At 46.1% G+C, this 19,174-nt stretch overlaps 1 protein-coding gene across 1 annotated transcript in view; it reads left to right on the top strand.

Moving 5' to 3' along the window:
* Nucleotides 1-9,553, top strand: part of SLC12A8 (solute carrier family 12 member 8) — a 49,674-nt gene extending 40,121 nt beyond the window's left edge. Inside the window, exons 9-13 of the mRNA XM_010172046.1 lie at nt 1,025-1,700; nt 2,970-3,067; nt 5,362-5,479; nt 7,771-7,831; nt 9,388-9,553. Coding sequence (XP_010170348.1) covers nt 1,025-1,700; nt 2,970-3,067; nt 5,362-5,479; nt 7,771-7,831; nt 9,388-9,553 — 1,119 coding nt within the window. The remainder of the gene's footprint in view (nt 1-1,024; nt 1,701-2,969; nt 3,068-5,361; nt 5,480-7,770; nt 7,832-9,387) is intronic.
* The last annotated feature ends 9,621 nt before the right edge of the window (nt 9,554-19,174 follow it).

Below are 19,174 nucleotides of genomic sequence, written 5' to 3'. Positions count from 1 at the left end.
TTCTTCCTAATGTCTAATCTAAACCTCCCCTCTTCCAGTTTAAAGCCATTTCCCCTTGTTCTATCACTACCTGCCCTTGTAAAAAGTCCCTCCCCAAGAAATATATCTTACAAAAAATATCTTGTAAGATATTTTCCAGTGAGGTCTTTACGCTGCCTGCACAGACTTCTTAGATACCGAAACGACAAGGCAGTGCCTGGTCCAAGGAAGCACACGTTAGACCTGGAATTAAAGTTCATGAGCTGATGGCTGTCTTTCCATCCCCTGATGACCTGTGCTTTGTCTCTCTTTTCCTCCTCCTCTCCCTGCCTTCACTCCACCCCAGAGGAGAGGAGCAGGCGGCATTTCTCCCGGCTGCCTGCATTCCTGACGCACGCCCGGCATCGCTGGGGCTGCCTGCCCAGCCTCTTTGCTGCAGACAGATGTGGCTTGGGTGGAAGAAAGGAGGGAAACCCCCAGTGCAGAGGCTCAGCAGACCATGGATTTAGCTCAGGCTCGTGTCAGGGCAGGGCCAGGAGCTGCTGATGGGAAGGTGGCACTGCTCCATGCAGGCAGAACATCGCCAGCTGCATCTGGCAGTCGAAGGCTGTCCAACGGCAGCGTGCGGGAGCCATTTGGGTCGGCAGCAATGCAGAATCCTGTAGAGAAATTAGAGACAAACAGTTAACTTTCATTAACGGGGTTTATCGCCAGACTTCCCATAAGCCCCACAAATCTCTCTGAAGGTTTATTGCTGCTTTAATGACACTGTTTTACTGTGGAGATATGGAGTGAGAGTGGATGAATTTTCCAAAGATAAAGCTTGAGTAAGGCTCAGAGGCGAGGTGGGAGCTCAGCAGCTTTTGGCTTCCAGCCTGCTCTTTAATTTATGAAGCTGGTGAGCCTCTGCTTGCACATGTATGCATGTATTTCATACTGCAGACTGCCCAGGTAACCACCCACGGCAGCTGGGCAAGTGGGGAACCCTCACGGCCAGGCTCATGGTTATTAATCTAAATGTAAGTTTGTTTTATTTACAAACTAGAAAGGACCCAACAAGACACCAGTGGCTGCGATTTTCTTAACGAGTCTCATCACCATGGCTTTCGTCTTCATTGGGCGAGTGAACGTTCTTGCTCCCATAGTCACCATCAACTTCATGTTGACATATATTGCTGTAGACTATTCCTATTTCTCAGTCTCCTTGAGCTACAATGTTCAGCAGAAACCTGACAAGACCCAGGTGGAAAATGCTAGGCCTGCTCACTCTTCCCAACCTTTAATTTTCAACAAGCCCTCCAGCCGTGCAGCAGATGGAGTAATTCAAAGCAGATCAAATGGCACCTTGCTGGAATTCAAAAAAGACATGGACCAGCTTTTTAAACCATTTCGTAGTGAAACAGGTACTTGCAAAAAAGGAGGAGCTGAGAATTTAACCCAAAAGGTCAAGCAAAAGAAGGCAAAGAAGCCAGCCAAGCAGATGTTACAAGACAGCTTTCTCCTGGATTTCCATCATGATGCTCCCTTGGCTCAGCACAGATGGGATGAGGCTGTGGAGCCCTACAAGGAGAGCCAGCAGGACCTGGCTGGGCAGGGCTGTCAGCATGCCACGGGCCCATGCTCACCACCCACTGCAGATGGCCAGCAGACACCTGGGCTGCTGGAGCACAGGGAGCAGCTCTTCAGCGAGGTGCCCACGCTCCCTGGCCAGGGGGCAGAAGGTAAGGGCTGTAGGAGATGGACATCTCCATGCTCACAGTGCTTTCTAGGGGAAAGGTATGAGAATGATCCACGGGCTGGAGCACCTCTCCTATGAGGACATGCTGAGAGAGCTGGGGGTGTTCTGCCTGGAGAGTGCTCCAGAGAGACCTTATAGTGGCCTTCCCGTATCTGAAGGGGCTACAGGAAGGCTGGGGAGGGACTTCTGATAAGGGCACGTAGTGACAGAACAAGGGGTAATGGCTTTAAACTGGAAGAGGGTAGATTTAGATGAGATATTAGGAAGAAATTCTTTGCTGTGAGGGTGGTCAGACACTGGAACAGGTTGCCCAGAGAAGCTGTGGCTTTTCCTGCCAGGAAGTGTTCAAGGCCAGGTTGGATGAGGCTTTGAGCAACCTAGTCTAGTGGAAGGTGTCCCTGCTGATGGCAGGGGGGTTGGAACTGGATGATCTTTAAGGTCCCTTCCAACCCAAACCATTCTATGATTCTATGAAACTAGCATTATACAGGGCTGTCATTCCATGATTCATGGCAGTAATATCATTTATTCCAGCTGAGGGTAGGGTTCCTCACAGTACGTCACAGAAGTTCCAATGCAATCTCCTGTGGAAGATTAATCACAGGAAAGCAGGCAGGACCATGTTTAGTGTAGGGTTGTTTACTATCTACTCATTATTCTGCACATGCATGCTTAACGCTGTACACTAGAAAGGCTTTGAGTGTATCTTAGGATTTACTTCATCCTGGTGGGGGGTAGGAGGGATGGAGCCGTGTGAGTCTAAAACTCAAGGCTGTCAAAATGCAGTGGTCCCTGTGTCACAGGTGGAGCCTGTAATTTGACATCCACAGCTAAGAGTCTGAATTTGTTTTGTTGGCAAGGTGTTTGATACCACGTGTTTGCTTGGAGTTTGTCATCTCAGTGCTGTAGTGTTTTATCAGTATTATTCAATTAAGCTTCATAAACCCTTCTAATGGAGATAAGCCTTATTTATCTTCTGTCACAAATAGGGAAACTGAGGCAGAGATGGACAGATGTGGCCTTGAAATGGACTCAGCACCAGAGTTGGCAACTTTTTTTTTCCTTGCACTTCTTTTTTGTTTTAATTTTAGAAGTTTTGGTTACGCTCTGCCACACCCAGCTGTCAGCTAGAATTTCTGCTTTGGTTTTATGCAATCTGTTAATATGAAGTAGGAGAAAAAAAATGCCCTTTTTAGTTCCTTTCTGATTCCTCTTCTTTTTCTACCCCACCCCCCTTCTTTTTTTTCTTTAGAATCATCTATAAAGCAACAAAATCCAGAGCTGGGAATTCAGCAAATACCAGAATCCTTCTACTCCAAATTCTGCAACCACTGGGTTTCCTTTGCTGGTGTAAGTAATTTTCTTTTATTTTGAGCCCTGGATTATGATTATAGAAAATGGATGGAAGTTCATCACTTACTGCAGTGTAAATACACTTCCAGTACTTTAAAATGGCTTTTGTTTCTACTATTCCAGTTCACCTCAGTGTAAGTACTCAAGGTACCACACATAGAGCAGTTAGAATTCAGAGAAAGGCAGATGACACATTATTTCAGAAAATAGCAACAGCAAAAAAGCCCCAACCCAAACCAAAAAGATACAAATTAAAAATCTGGCATTTTAGGACTTGAGAAATGCATGGCTGGCTGGGGAAAAAAAAAACCAAAACAAAAAAACCAGAGTCTCTCTTTTCACTGTGTGCCAGCCTGCTTTTTCTTAAACAAAACAAAACAAAACAAAAAAAACAGAGTCTCTCTTTTCACTGTGTGCCAACCTGCTTTTTCTGGCCATGAGATGGAGCGAGGCATCAGCTTCAAAGCTGTTTTGCTTTTATTTAGGAGCCAGTTTCTGCAAGCTTGGGGTGGGGTTTCATTGGTGCTGACCTCCTGATAACAGCAGCGCAACTGTGAAATTCCACCTGTTGAGGGGGGGAAGTGGAGCATTCCTCCAGCATGCTACTTTAAAGAATAAATAACTTGTCAATAGCTTCTGTCTCAAGCTGCTGAGTAGTTTAAGACATTTAAATTCATCTTGGGAAGATGGATTAATGGGCAGATGACAGGGAAAGGGTCAGTTATGCATAATGAATGAACCATATGGCTTTGCTGCATGGATGGGGACTTCACAGTTGTGCCTGAAATGTAACAAACCCACTCAAACAACACACCAAACCCTTTTAGATTAATCCTCAGATGGACTTTGACACCTACTTTTCAAATTCACTGCTGGTGCTGCCAGCAGCCAGCTCCTGGTGAGGGGTCCTGCCGGATTGCAGTGCCAGGGGTGGGGTGGAAGCTGGAGGCCCCTCTCTAGCGATGACACCTTTAGGAGGTTGCATGCTGATGCTTTCTCTGGGCTCAGTAACTAACATGGCTTCCAAGCATGTGTTGTCGTGGAGTAGTGGGCTTCCTGCCTTCATGGTGGTGACTGACTTGTTCATTAAAGCAGATTGGGTTTCCTGTCAACAGTCAGATTTGGGAGGAGGTTCCAGGAGAGCTGGGAAGGGATCAACGATGCAAAATAAAATCACAGAAGCAAAAATCAGGTTCATTTATTCATCCTGGCTCCTTTCTCCTTTGCCCTCTCCCAGATTCATTGATCATGTCATTCTGGACTCATTTAGCTCTTTCTTTCCATGCTGCCCCTTGCTGTTCCTGCCCACGCTCATATGCCCCTTGAGCCAAACCTGCCTCCTGAGCTGGTGAGCCTCTGGATACTCCTCTTGGAGTAGCCCAGGCTACCTGGGGCCCATGCTGCCTCTAGGACTCAAGGTAGCTCACTGAAGACTACCTCCATGCAGCTGAAGATGACACTGTAAACATGTGCTGTCCCTCCTTTTAACAGTGAGACCAGATGAGGCTCCCTATAACACATTACCAAGAAACCTCAGCCAGGCCGTGCCCAAATCTTTTCTCATAACGCTGGATGGAAATGCTCTACATGTGGCCAAAAGCCACGCTCCATGGAGTGTTTTGCAGGCAGATGATGATGTAGTTCCCCAGGGGTCCTGCTGCAGCACTAGCCTCAGCCACCAATGCCCAGGAGCATCCATCCACCCACATGGTTGCAGCTGGCATCATTCCTCCCATGAGCAGGACCTGGGCTATGCAGCAGGTCTTGTGCAAGGGGAGTCTCTCTTGTGTCCCCACGCTGGGACATCATCAGAAGGGAGACACCATCATCAGGATAATGCAGAGTTCCTTCATCCTGGGTCCTGACTGTGCATGTCTTTCACACAAGACTTCCAAAAAGACCCTGAGGAAGATGAAGGTGTGGAGAAGCCATCAAAGCACTGGTTTTGCATGCATTTAAAACCAAAATGCAGCATTTCTGGCAAAAAAAGAAAACAGTGCATTTACTGATGCTTTCATAACATCTTGACAGTCCCAGCACTGCCTCAGTTATGCAAGGGTTTCTGTTAGAGTTGCAATGAATGCTCATCTTGCCAGGTTGTGGAACGGACTGCTGACCCGGTGTCAGGCTGTGTGCGAAGGTGAGTGGTCCTCCCTGGGCACAGCACTGCCAGCTCTCCCCAGGGACAGGCAATGGAGCCACTGGGCTTTGCAGAAGAAAGGCTGTGAGATTGTCAACCACGTATTATCTTACAGACTTCAGGGTAACCCCAAACCATGTTTTTCCAACAGGCAATTGTGTCCCTCATCATAATGTTTGTCATTCAGTGGATCTACACCCTTGTCAGCCTGGGTGCCGCAGTTATTCTGTATTTCTACATCGGCCAAGTGAGCCCAGGACTCCCCCTTGGTGAGTATTTTTTTTTTTTCCTGTATTATTAAATCTGCTTAAAAACTCATAAAGCTTTAATTTAACTTAATTAGGAATCAAAACTCTTGTGTTTCGTATGCAGGTGACACAGTGAATGTTGGGGTTTTGTTTTGTTGCTAATTTTAATACATTTTATCTCTGATGCTTTAATTTTATATTGGATTCTAACTGTAACTAACCTTGGTAGTTTGAACATTGTGCTTATTGCTTTAATATATTGTATTTAAATGGCAAAACCAGATACTAATACTAAAACTTAACAGGGATGGCAGACTCTAAATGTATCACAGCAGTGAGAAAAATCTGCCGTAAATATGTTTTAATAAATGTAATTAATAGATCTAAACCCACCTGTGAAAACTCTAATGAAAATGGGAATTATGATGAGTGTCTCATTAAATCTCAACATTCCTAACTGTAGAACAAGAGAGCCTATTGATTCCAGAACTAAACAGGTTGACTATGTTGAGAATGTAATCTGGGAAAATACTCTTAGGTAGAAGGCATTAGAGAGGTCTGCACATGTGATCGGCTTAAATAAGTTCAAAATTAAACAGTGAAGCACATTCAGAAGGCAGCACATGAGAGCCCACAGCTCCTGGGCACGGCTACAGGAGGGGTTTGCATTGGTCTGTGTCTCTGAAGGGAGAGGGTGATACACCCACAGTGGGCACCTACTCAAGTCCTTACGCGTACGTACATATGTAGGTGCGTGCGTACATACGTAGGTGCGTGCATGCATACGTACCTGCCCAGGTGGATGTGAAATTTTTTGTCCAAGATGAGAAAAGCCAAAAGAACCTGAGTTCATATGTCTTCTAAGCAATGCAGAAAGAGCTACCTGTGTTTATTTAGATGAAAGATGATTAGACGTTAGGTCAGTTGGCACTAGAGTTCCAAAATCTAAACGATGAGAAACCAAAAAAATAGTTGTCACTCTGTAACAATCAACACATCATTCATCAATGCTTCTCTTTCTACTCTAACTTATCTTCTATTTATCTGTATGAAATAGTAGAAAAGAGCTGAGACTGTGGATAGTACTCACTAATTTGTATTTTTTGATATATATCTAAGTTCCAACAAAGATTTTTATGGCCCCCGTGTATTAAACAAAAATCAAATATTTTTTTCAGGCTTTGGAGTTTTCTTTGCCTTTGTATATTCACTGTATTATATCTCTCTTATCTGCTTTTGAAATATTTACCAAAAAAAACTTTATAAAGAATTTCTCAGTGTGCAGAAGATTGTGGAAGGTGACCTGAGAAATGGCAGCATAATTAGACTTTTTTTTCTTGTTTTCTTTTGCACATGCATTCCCATTCATACAGTAAAACAATGCACAGCAAAGAAAAAGTTAGAAATGAACAGTTAGAAATGAAAAGTTAGAAAGTTCATCCTGATTTTTATTTGGCTGTGAGTGAAAGTTATTTTGTGGTCACATGGCATCCAGTGATCCATGAGCTTATTCTCCAAAAGACTGAACTACCCTTCTGTCTGGAAAGGTTGGGAGGCACTGGCTTGAAAGATGCTCTGGATTAAGGACTAGACCTTGGGAGCAGAAATGCTCTGGGATTTTGACGCATCCCTTCTCCTCTCTCCCCAACAGCCTAAGCCAAATCCAACGGGTGCTGCTGAATCTCTGTTCTTCTCCCTGTCCCTCACCACAAACTTCTCATGCTGCTTTTGCTGCCAGCTCCAGCACTTCCCTGCCCCTGCAGTGAGCCAGTGCAGGAAACTAATCCTACAGAGAAATCAGAGAAAAATAGTGCTGGTGTAATAAGCTAAGCCAACTCTCCATGGGGTCAGATGGGAGGGAAGGGACGGTGAGACTGCAGCCACCCTGGCTGAGGTTGGCTGAATTACTCCTCCTGTCTCCTATCCCTGCAGTGGGAATGACCTTTGCAGCCCAGGGAGGAAAGGTACTACAGCCAGGGTCTGGGCTTTGCTCACAGCTTTACTGGGCTTGAGGAAGCTGTTGGTCTGGGAAGGGATAGCTGGGGATTGGACTAGATGATCTTTCGAGGTCCCTTCCAATCCCTAACATTCTGTGATTCTCCATGGGAAATTTGGGTTCATTTCTTGACAATCATTTAAAAGCCTCAGCGTGTGGGAAGACTGCAGGAGTGTTCTCACCATAGCGAAATCTTTGTGTACTGAAAGCTAATAACAAGCATGTTGGTTTGAGATTTTATGCAGAAAATTCTAGGTTGTAATGCTATTATGAGAGAATTAGCAGCATACTGACTTCTCGTGCCTTTTCTCTGTAGGAGCAGCAGCAAATTTCAGTTTCTTTGGCTGGATTAAGTCAGTTTTGATCACCTTGTGCAGGTTAGTACCAGTCATTCGGCAGTGACCAAGGAGGTACTCATTGTTCCAGTGACCCACTAACGTGCACAGAGAGGGGTGGAAGAGTTGACTCACTTATTACCTTAAGCAGTCCCTTCTTGCATACTCAAAGTTATTTTTAATGGTGAAAATAACTCTGTGCTCCTGTTAGCCTGGAGTATGGCTGGCCACATAACTGGGGGAGCTGGAGTCTCCTCTGCCTTATGCATAGACATGTCAGCTGATAACCATATCTCAGTGTCTGAAGCTTTATCTTACCCCAAAGATCTGTTCAACCGGTTGGTTGAACTGGAAAATCTGTTGGGAAATGAGGAACAGGAGATTTCATCTCTTCCACCCACCATCAATTGAAAGCTAATTGCTATCGTAGAGGTGAACAGGCACACGTGGCAGCTGTGCTCAAGTTTCAGAGAGGAAATGTGGGGAGGAAGCCACAATAGCTACAGGGCAAATACATTTCCTCCTTCTTCAGTGAAGGAACCGTTCAGCATTGAGTTTGCATGGACTGCAGTGGCGTTGTCTTGGGGTTTTCCTTCCCAGAAGACCTTAAGGGTTTTGGTTGGTTGGTTGTTAACTAGTCATTAATCTGTTTTGATCCTATTAATTATTAATTCCATCATATTTGGGTTTCCCACAGAGGGTGGTGACCATCTGTGCCACTGTACAACGCAGTGGGACTTTGAGGTTCTCAATCTGTTGGGTCGTGTTTTTGTTGTGGTGGGTGAACACTGTAGTAAGGACTGCACAACGAGAGCTGCAACAGATTATGTGTGCAGATTTGGTGGCTTCTTTAAAATAAATTAAAGTCCAGGCATTTAAGCATGTTGACACAGACCCGTGCCTGTCTTGCCAGCTCCTGCCTCTGCCTGCTGTCCCTATAATGTGGCCACATGCCTTTGGTAGCAGAGGCAACTTGGGAGAGAAGCTGGGGGTGACAGGACCTCTCAGGTCCCCACAGCAAGTCTGTGGCATGGCTGAGAACAGACAAGTCAGTTCTTCCACACCACATCCATCCATCTCTCTACCCAACCAGTGGATTTCTCCAAGTATGGGACTGGGTCCCTGAAGACCCACCTGACCTGCACACCTCTTCCCATGTTCACCCACCTACTGCTGCAGGTAGATTGCAGGAAAATATTCTCTTTCGTTTAGAAGAATTACAAAAGTAATTGAAATGTACACTAAAGCTTAGGAAACTATAAGAAGGACATTTTTCATTAAAAATGGTTCAAGCTCCTTCTTTTCTTGCATGGTGTGGAGAGTGTTCGCCATAGGTAGGATCTGGAGTGAGTCTGTGGAGAAAATATATTTGTTAAGAAAATGTATATTTCCCAGCATTTGCTGGGGGAAGGAAGTATAATTTTTGTGTGCCTTCTAGGAAAAACGTTTCCAGATTAGCTCTATGCCTCCCAAGGGCGCTTCGAGGAGGATTTAGCATCTTCCTGAAGCTCCCTGCCTTGTTTGTGCAGCCAAAAGCACGGCTACTAATGGATGGCAAACAAGGGGTGATGCAGGCACCTCTGCTCCTCTGTTTGCAGGAGAAGGCCATCTCCCAAGGCGCAGATCGTGGTGACACCATCCTTTGCAACAGTTGGCATGGAGACCACGCAGCTCACGGAGGAGAACGCAGACTTTGCCTCGCGGGACCGCTATCACCAGTCCTCACTTATCAGCAGAGAGGAGTTCGTGAATCAGTTCCAGTAAAGAACAACAACAACAAAAAAAAATCAAGCTGTCACTTCAAAAAGCGTGTAGAAATGCTAATGGCTGCCATGACGCCTTGTGAAATACTTGAATATATATGAAAAGGATGTGAATGGTTATTTATATATTCGAGGCTTGTTTGTTTATGCAAACTACAACAGTGCTGGGTTTCAAATCTTATCCAAAATGAGAGAAAAAAATGCAAATGAAAGGGCCAGTCCAGGGAAGTGATGAGTTGCTGAGGACAGTACAATCCTTTTAAAGAATTCAATTATAAGCACTATTGAGCTCTAAAGACCATCGCCGCTATAAAAGCTTACAACACCTCATTTCAAATGTCCTCTGGGTGACTAGGGACGCTTTGTGCCTGGGAGCGGTGACCTCGACAGCAGGAGCCAGCACCCCGCTCCCAGCTGTGCCACAGATGGATGCGACCTTCCAGGTCAATTCACTTCTCCTCTCGGCATGAATGTCCCTGCTTGTAATACAGTAATTTTCTACCTCAGCATTTCAATTTCCAAGGTCTTAGAAAGTACTTCAAGGCATTAGACAATAGGCCAGAATCAGTGGCAAGTGCAAGAAGATTATGAAATATATTCACAACTGGAATCGCACATTTAAATGCAGTAATGCAGTGTAATGACCTCTACTGTGAAACTGTAAAATGATGTCGTAGAAGCTGTTCATAGTGATTTCCCACCTCCTTTCTGATGTGACACCTGGGACCTGACAACATAGCTGAGTCCAAGTAGAGCATCTCCTGGCTGAAGGGACAGATGATTCAGAAGTGCCTTAACAAAATAGATTTAGCCTCATCTTTGTTAATTTTGCTTCGAGCCCATCCCATAGTGAGCTCCCACAAGGAGCCATTTCTCCTGCTGCCATGATTTGGGATGCGGGAGGTTTAGCGGGGGATGCTGCAGGATTTCCCGCACAGACCTTAAAGTTGGTGGACAGTGGCTGTGGGGTGGGGTGAGGTCTTGCATGGATGCCTCTGTCACCATTCCTTCTGTTCCCCAGGGAAAAGCCCCTCTGCTGAGTGCTGTCCTGCCTGCAGGAAATGGTCCTAGCAGAGAGGTGGGGAGATGTAAGGGAGGTTGAGGCAAGCCCCAGCAGCACATGCTGTGCTGATGCTAAAAAGGGAGGAGGGGGAAATCACTGCCTTTCACTTCCTTTCATGTCTGATTGTTTCAGCCTGTAGATTATTTATTTCTCCTTCTGTGCAATAAAATCTTGAGACTCCAAGAATTCCTCTCTGTGCTTGCTGTGGGCGTGCTTGATGCCTTTGAGCACCGTTCTGCTTGCCAGCATTACCAGTCGTGGGGGGACTCCCTGTCCCATCTCATGGTCTGGCGGGCTGCAGCTTTGGGTCTTACAGTTTTCTTACAGAGAGAAGCAAAGGAGGCTTTCTACTGAGATGAAGAGGAGATGAAGCAACCTGGCATGCTGCAGAAAACGTATTCAAGCTTCAAGGTTGCAGGTCTTTTACTAAGTGTTTTTAACCTTAATTATCTCAATAGAGGCAAGAGGGAAGTTATGCTTCTGTGACCAGCTCTGAGCCATCTCAGGTCAGTTCTGTGTTGAAAATGCTCCTTTCAGGGTTCCTTCCTTCCATTGCCTTTTGCCTTTTGTTTCCAAAGAGCCTGGATCTGTTGTGGGGATGTGGCTCTGTGCTGAAGCTTTCCCTGAGTTCCCTGGAACCAGTGGCTGTAGAGAGGCCTTCCTGTCCTTGTAGCATCCCTGACCTTGGCAGCTACTGCTGTTGTGCGAACTCCAAACACTCCTTGATGCTGATCCACCACTGGCAAGCTGCATGGTGCTGTGTTATCCTGTTACGGTTTGATCCACAACCATAATGCCACTACTGTAAAATCTTATATTTCATAAAGTCCTGTTGCTTCAAAATATTGCGGGGTGCCTTCCCTCCCAGGACAGGCATTGCTCAGCCCTGTGCTTCTCTGTAGCTTGAACAAAAAAAACTCCCAGAGCATGGCATGAAGTGATTAATGGGCACAAATTCCTGGGTTAACTTCTTTGTTAGCTCCTAAAAAATTTAGTTCCCTTCTTAAAATAAGGCAGCAATCAGGGGGAAGGTTCCTTGGCTGTCTACCTTGCCTGGGAGCTGCACTGGTTGAAGGCAGATGGCTTGGTAGTGGGGAGTGTTTGCCTCTCCGACACCATGGTCCCTCCTCATCACCAAAACTGGGATGTGATGGGCCTGAAATACAAGCAGGCTCTCCTTTGGACTAGCAGTATTGGGAAAGTGCCTCACAGCTTTGCTTTCAGCTGACTGTCTGCAGCAGCTGTCCCCTTCCCCTGCCACCACCAGTCATGCCCCTTTAGCTTCAGCGGCAATTTGCATCCAAATGTCCTTTGAAACAATTTGTGTTGTGTTTTCCTACTGTGCAGGGGCCAGTGAGAAACCATCTGGAGGGCTCTGGGGTGCAGGGATGGGTTGTGCCTTGGTATTTCTGAAAAAAGGCAGCGGTGGGGCTGGCATCAGCACTGGATGGCAATAGGTGCTATCAGGACCTGGCAATGGAGGAGATGCTCTGCAGAGCACATCATGCTGGGGATTTCTGGTCTTTGGGTTCCATATACTGCTGCTGGTGAAACTCTTCCACCTCCTCCACTGCCACCACTAGCACAGCAGGAACCATCTCCCTCTGCCACCCAGTATGTATGGGCACTTGGTCCTTTCCTCCCCTTGTACCTACAAGGGAGGAATGCAGCACATAGGGCTGGTTTCCTTGCTTGCTGTTACAGGTTCTGGGTAAAGCAACTTTCCTGTTTCATTCTTGAAAATGGGTGTGCTGATCTTTCTCAGGGCGTTAGCTTTGGCATAGTTAATGGTAAGAGTTTTAGCACCAATGACCCCACAGGCTCAGTAGCGTTGGAGACTCGATGAGTTCGGGTTGTACGGGTATGCAGGGCTTTGCACATCAAGTGAGCTTTTCCAGCGAGAAAGAGCAATTGCATTGCCAAAGATTGGGGTGTTGTGTCAAAAATGTCTGCAGCGCTCTAAAAAAATGGGTGAAATTAGGGGTAGGAATTTACCAGCTTCACATTTAGTGGTTAATGGGAAGAAATGCAGGTGGGGATTGCCACAGGGAGTGGGAATGTGCTGCTTTCACACCCCGCGGCAGCCAGGCTGTGACTCCAGATGCAGCAGTTTTCATGAAGCATAAGGTTCCCTGAAGGTGGGTTTAAGACCCATCTCTGAGCGTCATATGTCCCATATAGGTTGCAGCTTGGTTTATGTCATTATGAAAAGGTCCTCCTATCTTCTAAGCCATGTAAGCTTTGTTATAATCTGTAATTTCTTTCCTTTCAGTTGGAAACTTGATTTTTAAATTATTGTTACGTAAGAAATGAGAATATTTTGCAATGGGGCAGGATGTGAAAACATTTGTTTTTTGAGAGATATGCGGATGTAAAAGCTCTGGTTTTATTTCTTTTTGAAGACTCCAGCTGTAAATTGGTGGCTCTAGTTTTGACAGCTTCCTTTGCAGAGCATACAAGCACAGAATGCAGTGGAGGATAAATATTTTATTACTTGCCTTGTGGTATTGCCTGGAAGCTCATGCTGTGTTTGTGATCCCATAGCACTAAACAAGTCCGGAAATCAGAATCTTCTGCCTCAAAAAGCTTGCAGCACAAATAGTCAAGACTAAGAATGGGCAGGAGAAAAATGAAGTTTTATTGTGATATTGGCATTAAGAGACAGCTCCTCAGTTGGTATAAATTGTCTTCATTCCTCTGGATCTGTCTGTGTGTCCTGTTAGGAGTCAGCATGGGGAGAACCGAGCTCCTTTAAATGCATAGCTTAGCTCAAACTTGTCTTTTTTTCTTCCCTCTTGGCTTTCTCTTAGTCAACTTTGAGTTTCCTTGGATGGTCTTTTGTTGTGTTCAGTGACCAAAAGAATCACACACCTGCCATGGTCACTTATTCATAGCAGATAGTCGTGACCACAGTGTTGAAGTAGCAAACAACGATAACAAAATATGAAGTGATGCTTCTGTGCGTGGCCAAATTTAGGTACAGGGGAGGCTCTCTGTGCCCCGTGAGCTGGCATGCTGTCACCCATGCACCACCTCTGGTTCAGACAGGCAGAGGTTCTTAAACAGCATCATACTTACACATAGAATCATGGCACCATGGTTGGAAAAGACCTTTAAGATCATTGAGTCCAACCATAAACCTAACAATGCCACGTCCACAACAATGTGCCACCATGTCTACCCATTTTTTAAACATCTCCAGAGATGGTGACTCCACCACTTCCCTGGGCAGCCTGTTCTAGTGCTTGACAACCCTTTCAGTAAAGAAAATTTTCCTAATACCCAATCTAAACTTCCCCTGGTGCAACTTGAGGTCGTTTCCTCTTGTCCTGTCACTTGTTACTTGGGAGAAGAGACCGTCCCCCATCTCTCTCCACCCTCCTTTCAGGCAGTTGTAGAGAGTGAGAAAGTCTCCCCTTCAGCCTCCTTTTCTCCAGGCTGAACAACCCCAGTTCCCTCAGACACTCCTCACAAGACTTGTGCTCCAGACCCTTCCCCAGCTCCGTTGCCCTTCTCTGGACACGCTCCAGGGCCTCCCTGTCCTTCTTGTAGTGAGGGGCCCTGCAAGATTGGAAGAGATTTGCTGAATCACAGGAGCCAGCCTAGGATTAATATTTAGGTTAGTGGAAACTGAGATTATTTGAATTATTGCCCTTGCCTGGTGAACTTTAGAAAAGGCCACTACAGGGATAAAAGAGAGAAAATTTTGTAGACAACCTATAAATTTGGTAACTCCATATAAAAGAGGTATATAATGGACTTGCTTGTACTCCTGACCTCACAGTGGTGTGCTGCCGAGACCCAGATTTGGCGTAGCATTACTTAAACCTGAGATGAGGTGAGACCTCAGCGGTAACAGCCTTAAAAGCTATAGATGAGAGGCTCTAGCAGCAAACTGCAGGCTAGAAAAAAATAGCTTTAAAGCCGTACAACACAAGAGAGGTTCCTTCCCTTTCCACCTTCTGCTCCTCATGGCTTTTTTCATGTGATTTTCATGCAGTTACCACCCAATACCTGGGATTTGCCCCTTTGTGTAAAAGCAAATGGGAAGTACTGGTGCACTTCTAGAAATGCAGCAGCCAAATGCACCTGTAACTTTATCGGATCCAAATGTTGATAGTAAACTTTGTCAGAGGCTTGTTTTTTGATTTTAAGGGTGCTGCTGTGCAGTGTTTTGCTCAGCTATGAAATGCTCAGGTTTTTCTTGACATGCTCCAAACCAGAGCTGACTGAAAAGGGTCCTAAAAGAAATAAATCAGAAATTTAGAATTGCGTCTTCCCAGCAAGATTTAAATGGCTGATTAGTATTTTTTTTTTCCTGGAAAATATGGGATTTATTTCCAGCGACAGGATTCAAAATGCAACGTCATTTTAATTTGTTGTGCATTTTTCAGTGAGGGATGAGAAGAGATCACAAGACCTGTATCCATCATGACCTCCAAATGTCAAGTATCTGGAACAAGCAGCTTCCAAGGGAGGTACAAGGCAAGCAGTTCTTGTAAAAATAAATCAATAAAATACCACCACCCCCAAAATTTCAAGAAAAATGGTCAGGTACTAAGTGCCTTTTGGATGATTTGGATCCATTAATGGATGGCTTACGGCATAGAGAGGAGATGGAGAAGGTAATTAATTACTCAGTTAGGAACTATCTGTCCACTTTGGAAACTCAGGACTTTTAATAACAAATTCCAGGAGTAGAAAATATTCGCTTTGTACCTTAATTCATCATCAGCTTAAAACTTGTCTGAGGTTTATGAGCCCGATCCAAGTTTTGGACAGATCTGGGCTGAGTTTCAAGGGAGCTGCAGGAGTTTCATGACGTTGGCTGGGGCTGCAAAAGGCTCCTATAGAACCAGAGAGAAGGGACCGGTCAGTGTAATCCTGACGAAGTGCTACAGAGATGCCTCTTCTGTAGAGATCCTGGGGGTTTTCGGTGATTTCAGACTGAAAAAATGCAGAACTGGGCAAATTTGGTCATGTGTGTCCAGCCCCTCAAACTGGAAAGTGGAAATCAAGGTGAAACAAAAACAAACTATGTTTTTCCTCCCCCAAAACAAGGTGATGGATGGGATTCAATTAATCAACATATAATATCAATCATGTTTTATATAGTTATGTTAAAGGCTTCCTGTGTCGATGAGATTTTTGTTTGGTTGGTTTTTTTTTAATTCCTTTGTGTGTTGAATGTGCCTGTTGCTTTCAGATGGAAGCGTTAAATGTATTTCATACATAATTTGGGGAGACATTTGAGGTCACAGCCTCTTTCAGGAGGATGTGGTGGCATTATTTTACATCAGGGTTTGCCTGGTCCCTCTGACTCCTCAGGCATGATTTCTTGCATTTAAATCCCCTATTAGCTTTGTGCTCCAAAGGAGGGAGGGGAGCAGCCCTCAGCCCGGAGCTGCCCTGTAACCATTATTAGTGGATGTAGCAGCAGAGCGTGCAGTTTTGCCACGGGGATAAACAACTTTCCACGTGAGGAAAAGCCCAAGTGCCAGTGGCCTTCGCTGAGCTCTCACGCTCCACCCAGCCACCTTCTTCCTGCTGCAGCACATCCTCCTCCCACCACTGATGCTCCTTCCCTGGCCTCCCAGGAGGGTGTCTAATGGGGCACGTGGGTGCTATCCCCACCACGCTACCTTCTGCAGTGGTATCCCAATGGATTAAAAAAATAAATTATAAAAAAAAGTGAGATTTTTTTTTTTCTCCATGTTTTCATGTGGCTGTTTGAGCTTCAGCTCAAAAATATCAGTCATAAACTGACTTCTTTGGTGCAGGGGTATTCCTTCGAAGCTGTGACGGTAGGAATAAAATAGCAGAGCAGGAAAACACAGTAGCCTTAAATTTACAACCACTAAACCTTGGCAGATTAGGAACCTGCAGGGGGAGTGGATTGCATTTGGGAAGTCTGAAACCTCCTGAATATCAGTGTTTCCTTTCCAGGTGCTTGCAAATAATGTGCTGCTCATGACTGGAACTGTGACAGAGAGAGGAGAAGGATTGTTTTCTCCCGGTAAATACCAGTTTGAACACAGGGGTTCACGCTGAGGGGCTTTTGCCCCGGCTGGGGCTGGTGAAGGCATCAGCCTCACCAGTGCTGGGTGTGTCGGAGCTTGTAAAGGGCCATCCCTGGCCCCACAGTGTCTTTTCCCACCTATCTCAGGCTCTGCTGGGATGTGGACAGTTCTTACTGGTGCTAGCTGTGCGCATGGGCATACCGTCCTCCTGGTCATCCCCGTGATGGTCACAAATGCCCTGTTTGGTTCAGAAATGTGGCGTTACAGCAGCTCGGGCAGGTTTAATGGTAATTCGGGAGAGGGCGTTAGCTGCTACCCTGCCCTAGCCAGGGTTAATCTGGGTCTTCACTGCTTTTATAGCCCATGGCACAGCACAGTGGTCGTGCTACAGATGCACCGTGGGGGCACAAGGAGATGGTGCCATTCAGTATGGACAGTGGTTGTTCTTTCAGCAACGTTTGTTTGGTATTTGCCTGCCTCTGCTGTTGCTCTCGGTGTGCCTGTTGAGTAAAACAGTAGGAAGAATTGCCTGAGATTTTGGGGGAAAAACATTTGACGCTGTGCTTCTTGCTGGTTGAATTTACAGCTTGGGGGGATGCAGTAAGAGCAGGGAGCTGCTATGTGGCTTTAGACATTGGGGAGGTCTCTTGGGGAAGGTGGGGGGAAAGGGATGGGAGCTGTAGACTCAGTGCTACGGCCCTCAAGCTTGAGAGTGAGTGGACATAAGAGCATCCATTTCACATCAGGGCTGGGTTTGGCTTTGATTTGCCCCATGTAGCCCTGATGGTGTATCGTGGACCTCAGAGAGGTTTCTCTGCCCCTGCTGCCTCACCTGTATTGCATAGTTAGAGGATGTAGAAAAGTGTCAGATTTGCTTGTTGGCAAGGTTTACATTCCAGAACTTTCTGAAGAATCATAATTATTACTGATGTTGCTTATTATCTTAGGAACTGGTAATGTGGAGTACAGCATTTCATGTATGAAGAGTATTTGAGCTGCTGCTCTACATTGCTGACATCTCCTAAAGCAGCAAAATACTTCACAGCTCTTCACCTAAGCTTTAATTCAATCCCATCATGGCACATTACTTAGTTGTGTGTTGGTCTCTCCCTCTTATCGATGAGGAACCTTTTTTTTTTTTTTTACACAGCCTATTCCATAAAGAATGGATAAGTACATTGACATGGGCTGAAGGAGCCCAAAGATGCCCTGTGCAGATCATGCACCTTGGTGGTAACTGCCAGTGGCTTCTGGGTCACTCAGGCCACCCCCTTTGCCAGGACTGGGGTGCTTACTTGTATAATTAAAGTGTTGTCATGATCTGTTTGTGCTTCATGTCCCAAACAGACACTAGCTTGACTTGTTCCTTGAGTTTAAGCAAATTTGAAGCAAGAAGATGCCAGAAGCTGTAGGGAATAGAATAGAGAATGGGTTGATAGAGGGATGTCTCAAGGGGCTGCCTTTTCCAGGGCTTTGATCGATGATTATGCAAGCATCAGAGCGAAGATTTGCAAGCATGCTTCATTGCAGAGCTGTGCGGGAAGGTGCAAAAAGCACCCGTAGGTTGGGAGAAAAGCACAGGAGCAAGGGACACCGACTAGTGCGTCTGGGGAAAGCCAAGGTCGTTACCATGCTGGTGCGGGCTCGTCAGTGCCACCTTTTGGGTGGAAAGAGGCTGTCAGGAGAGTTTGTGTTTGTCAGCCATCCTGCTTTTGATGGAGAAACAGGGAGTGGGGGGCTGCGGATGAGGGTTTTGTCCGAGGCTGCAGCTGCAGATGTCTGGGTGCGGTGTATTGTCACTTGTCACCCCTCTCTGAAAGGTCGGATTCTGCTTGGCTTCTGGAAATTAAACCTGATTTCTAAAATAGCTTGAGGGAAAAGCAAAGGGCCCAGGAGGGACTCGGAGGGGAGAGGCTGCCCAGGGCAGGTTTCTGTTCCCTGGGGAGGGAGAGCTCATCTTGGGACACCAGCAGCCTCGGCAAAGCCCAACCTGCAGCTCCATGGCATGTTCTCCTGCAGAACCAGGAGCATGAAGTTATGAAAGGGGATTTCAGAACAATAAAGGGAAATGCTTTGCCTCCCGTTCAGCCCAGCCTGGGAAATTCACCACCGTAAGAAGCTGCAGCCCCCAACGCTGCTGCTGGCGTTTCAAAGCGAGCGGGTTAGCTTTAGAACCAGTAAAAGGTTTGGAGTTTTTTGGCAAAGACTTGATCTCAATGGGAATTAAGTTGGGGGCTATCGAATGCTCACCGCACTCACCTGGAAAGAAACTTTACAGCCTTGCAGGGCACCGCACAACCGGCCGGGTTTTCATCTGCTGGTGCAGCCAGAGCCGTGACCCTGGACTCGATCGATCGGTCGATGGTTTTGTTGACCCGTAGCTCAAAAGTGAACACGGGAGCGTAACGGAGCCAGCGTCCCCGCAGCCGTGTGCGGGATGCCCTTACCGCAGTCGGCGGTTTTTGGGCCGTTTCCCCTGAATTCTATCACGCGGGGGCCTGAAAAAGGAAGGAGGGTGGTGCTGCCCTGGGAGCGAAAC

This window comes from Antrostomus carolinensis, unplaced genomic scaffold (genome assembly GCF_000700745.2).
Source record: "Antrostomus carolinensis isolate BGI_N321 unplaced genomic scaffold, ASM70074v2 scaffold5227, whole genome shotgun sequence".
Taxonomy (NCBI): Eukaryota; Metazoa; Chordata; class Aves; order Caprimulgiformes; family Caprimulgidae; genus Antrostomus; species Antrostomus carolinensis.
The sequence above is the reverse complement of the archived record's forward strand: the minus strand, read 5'-3'. Positions and strand labels throughout refer to the sequence as shown.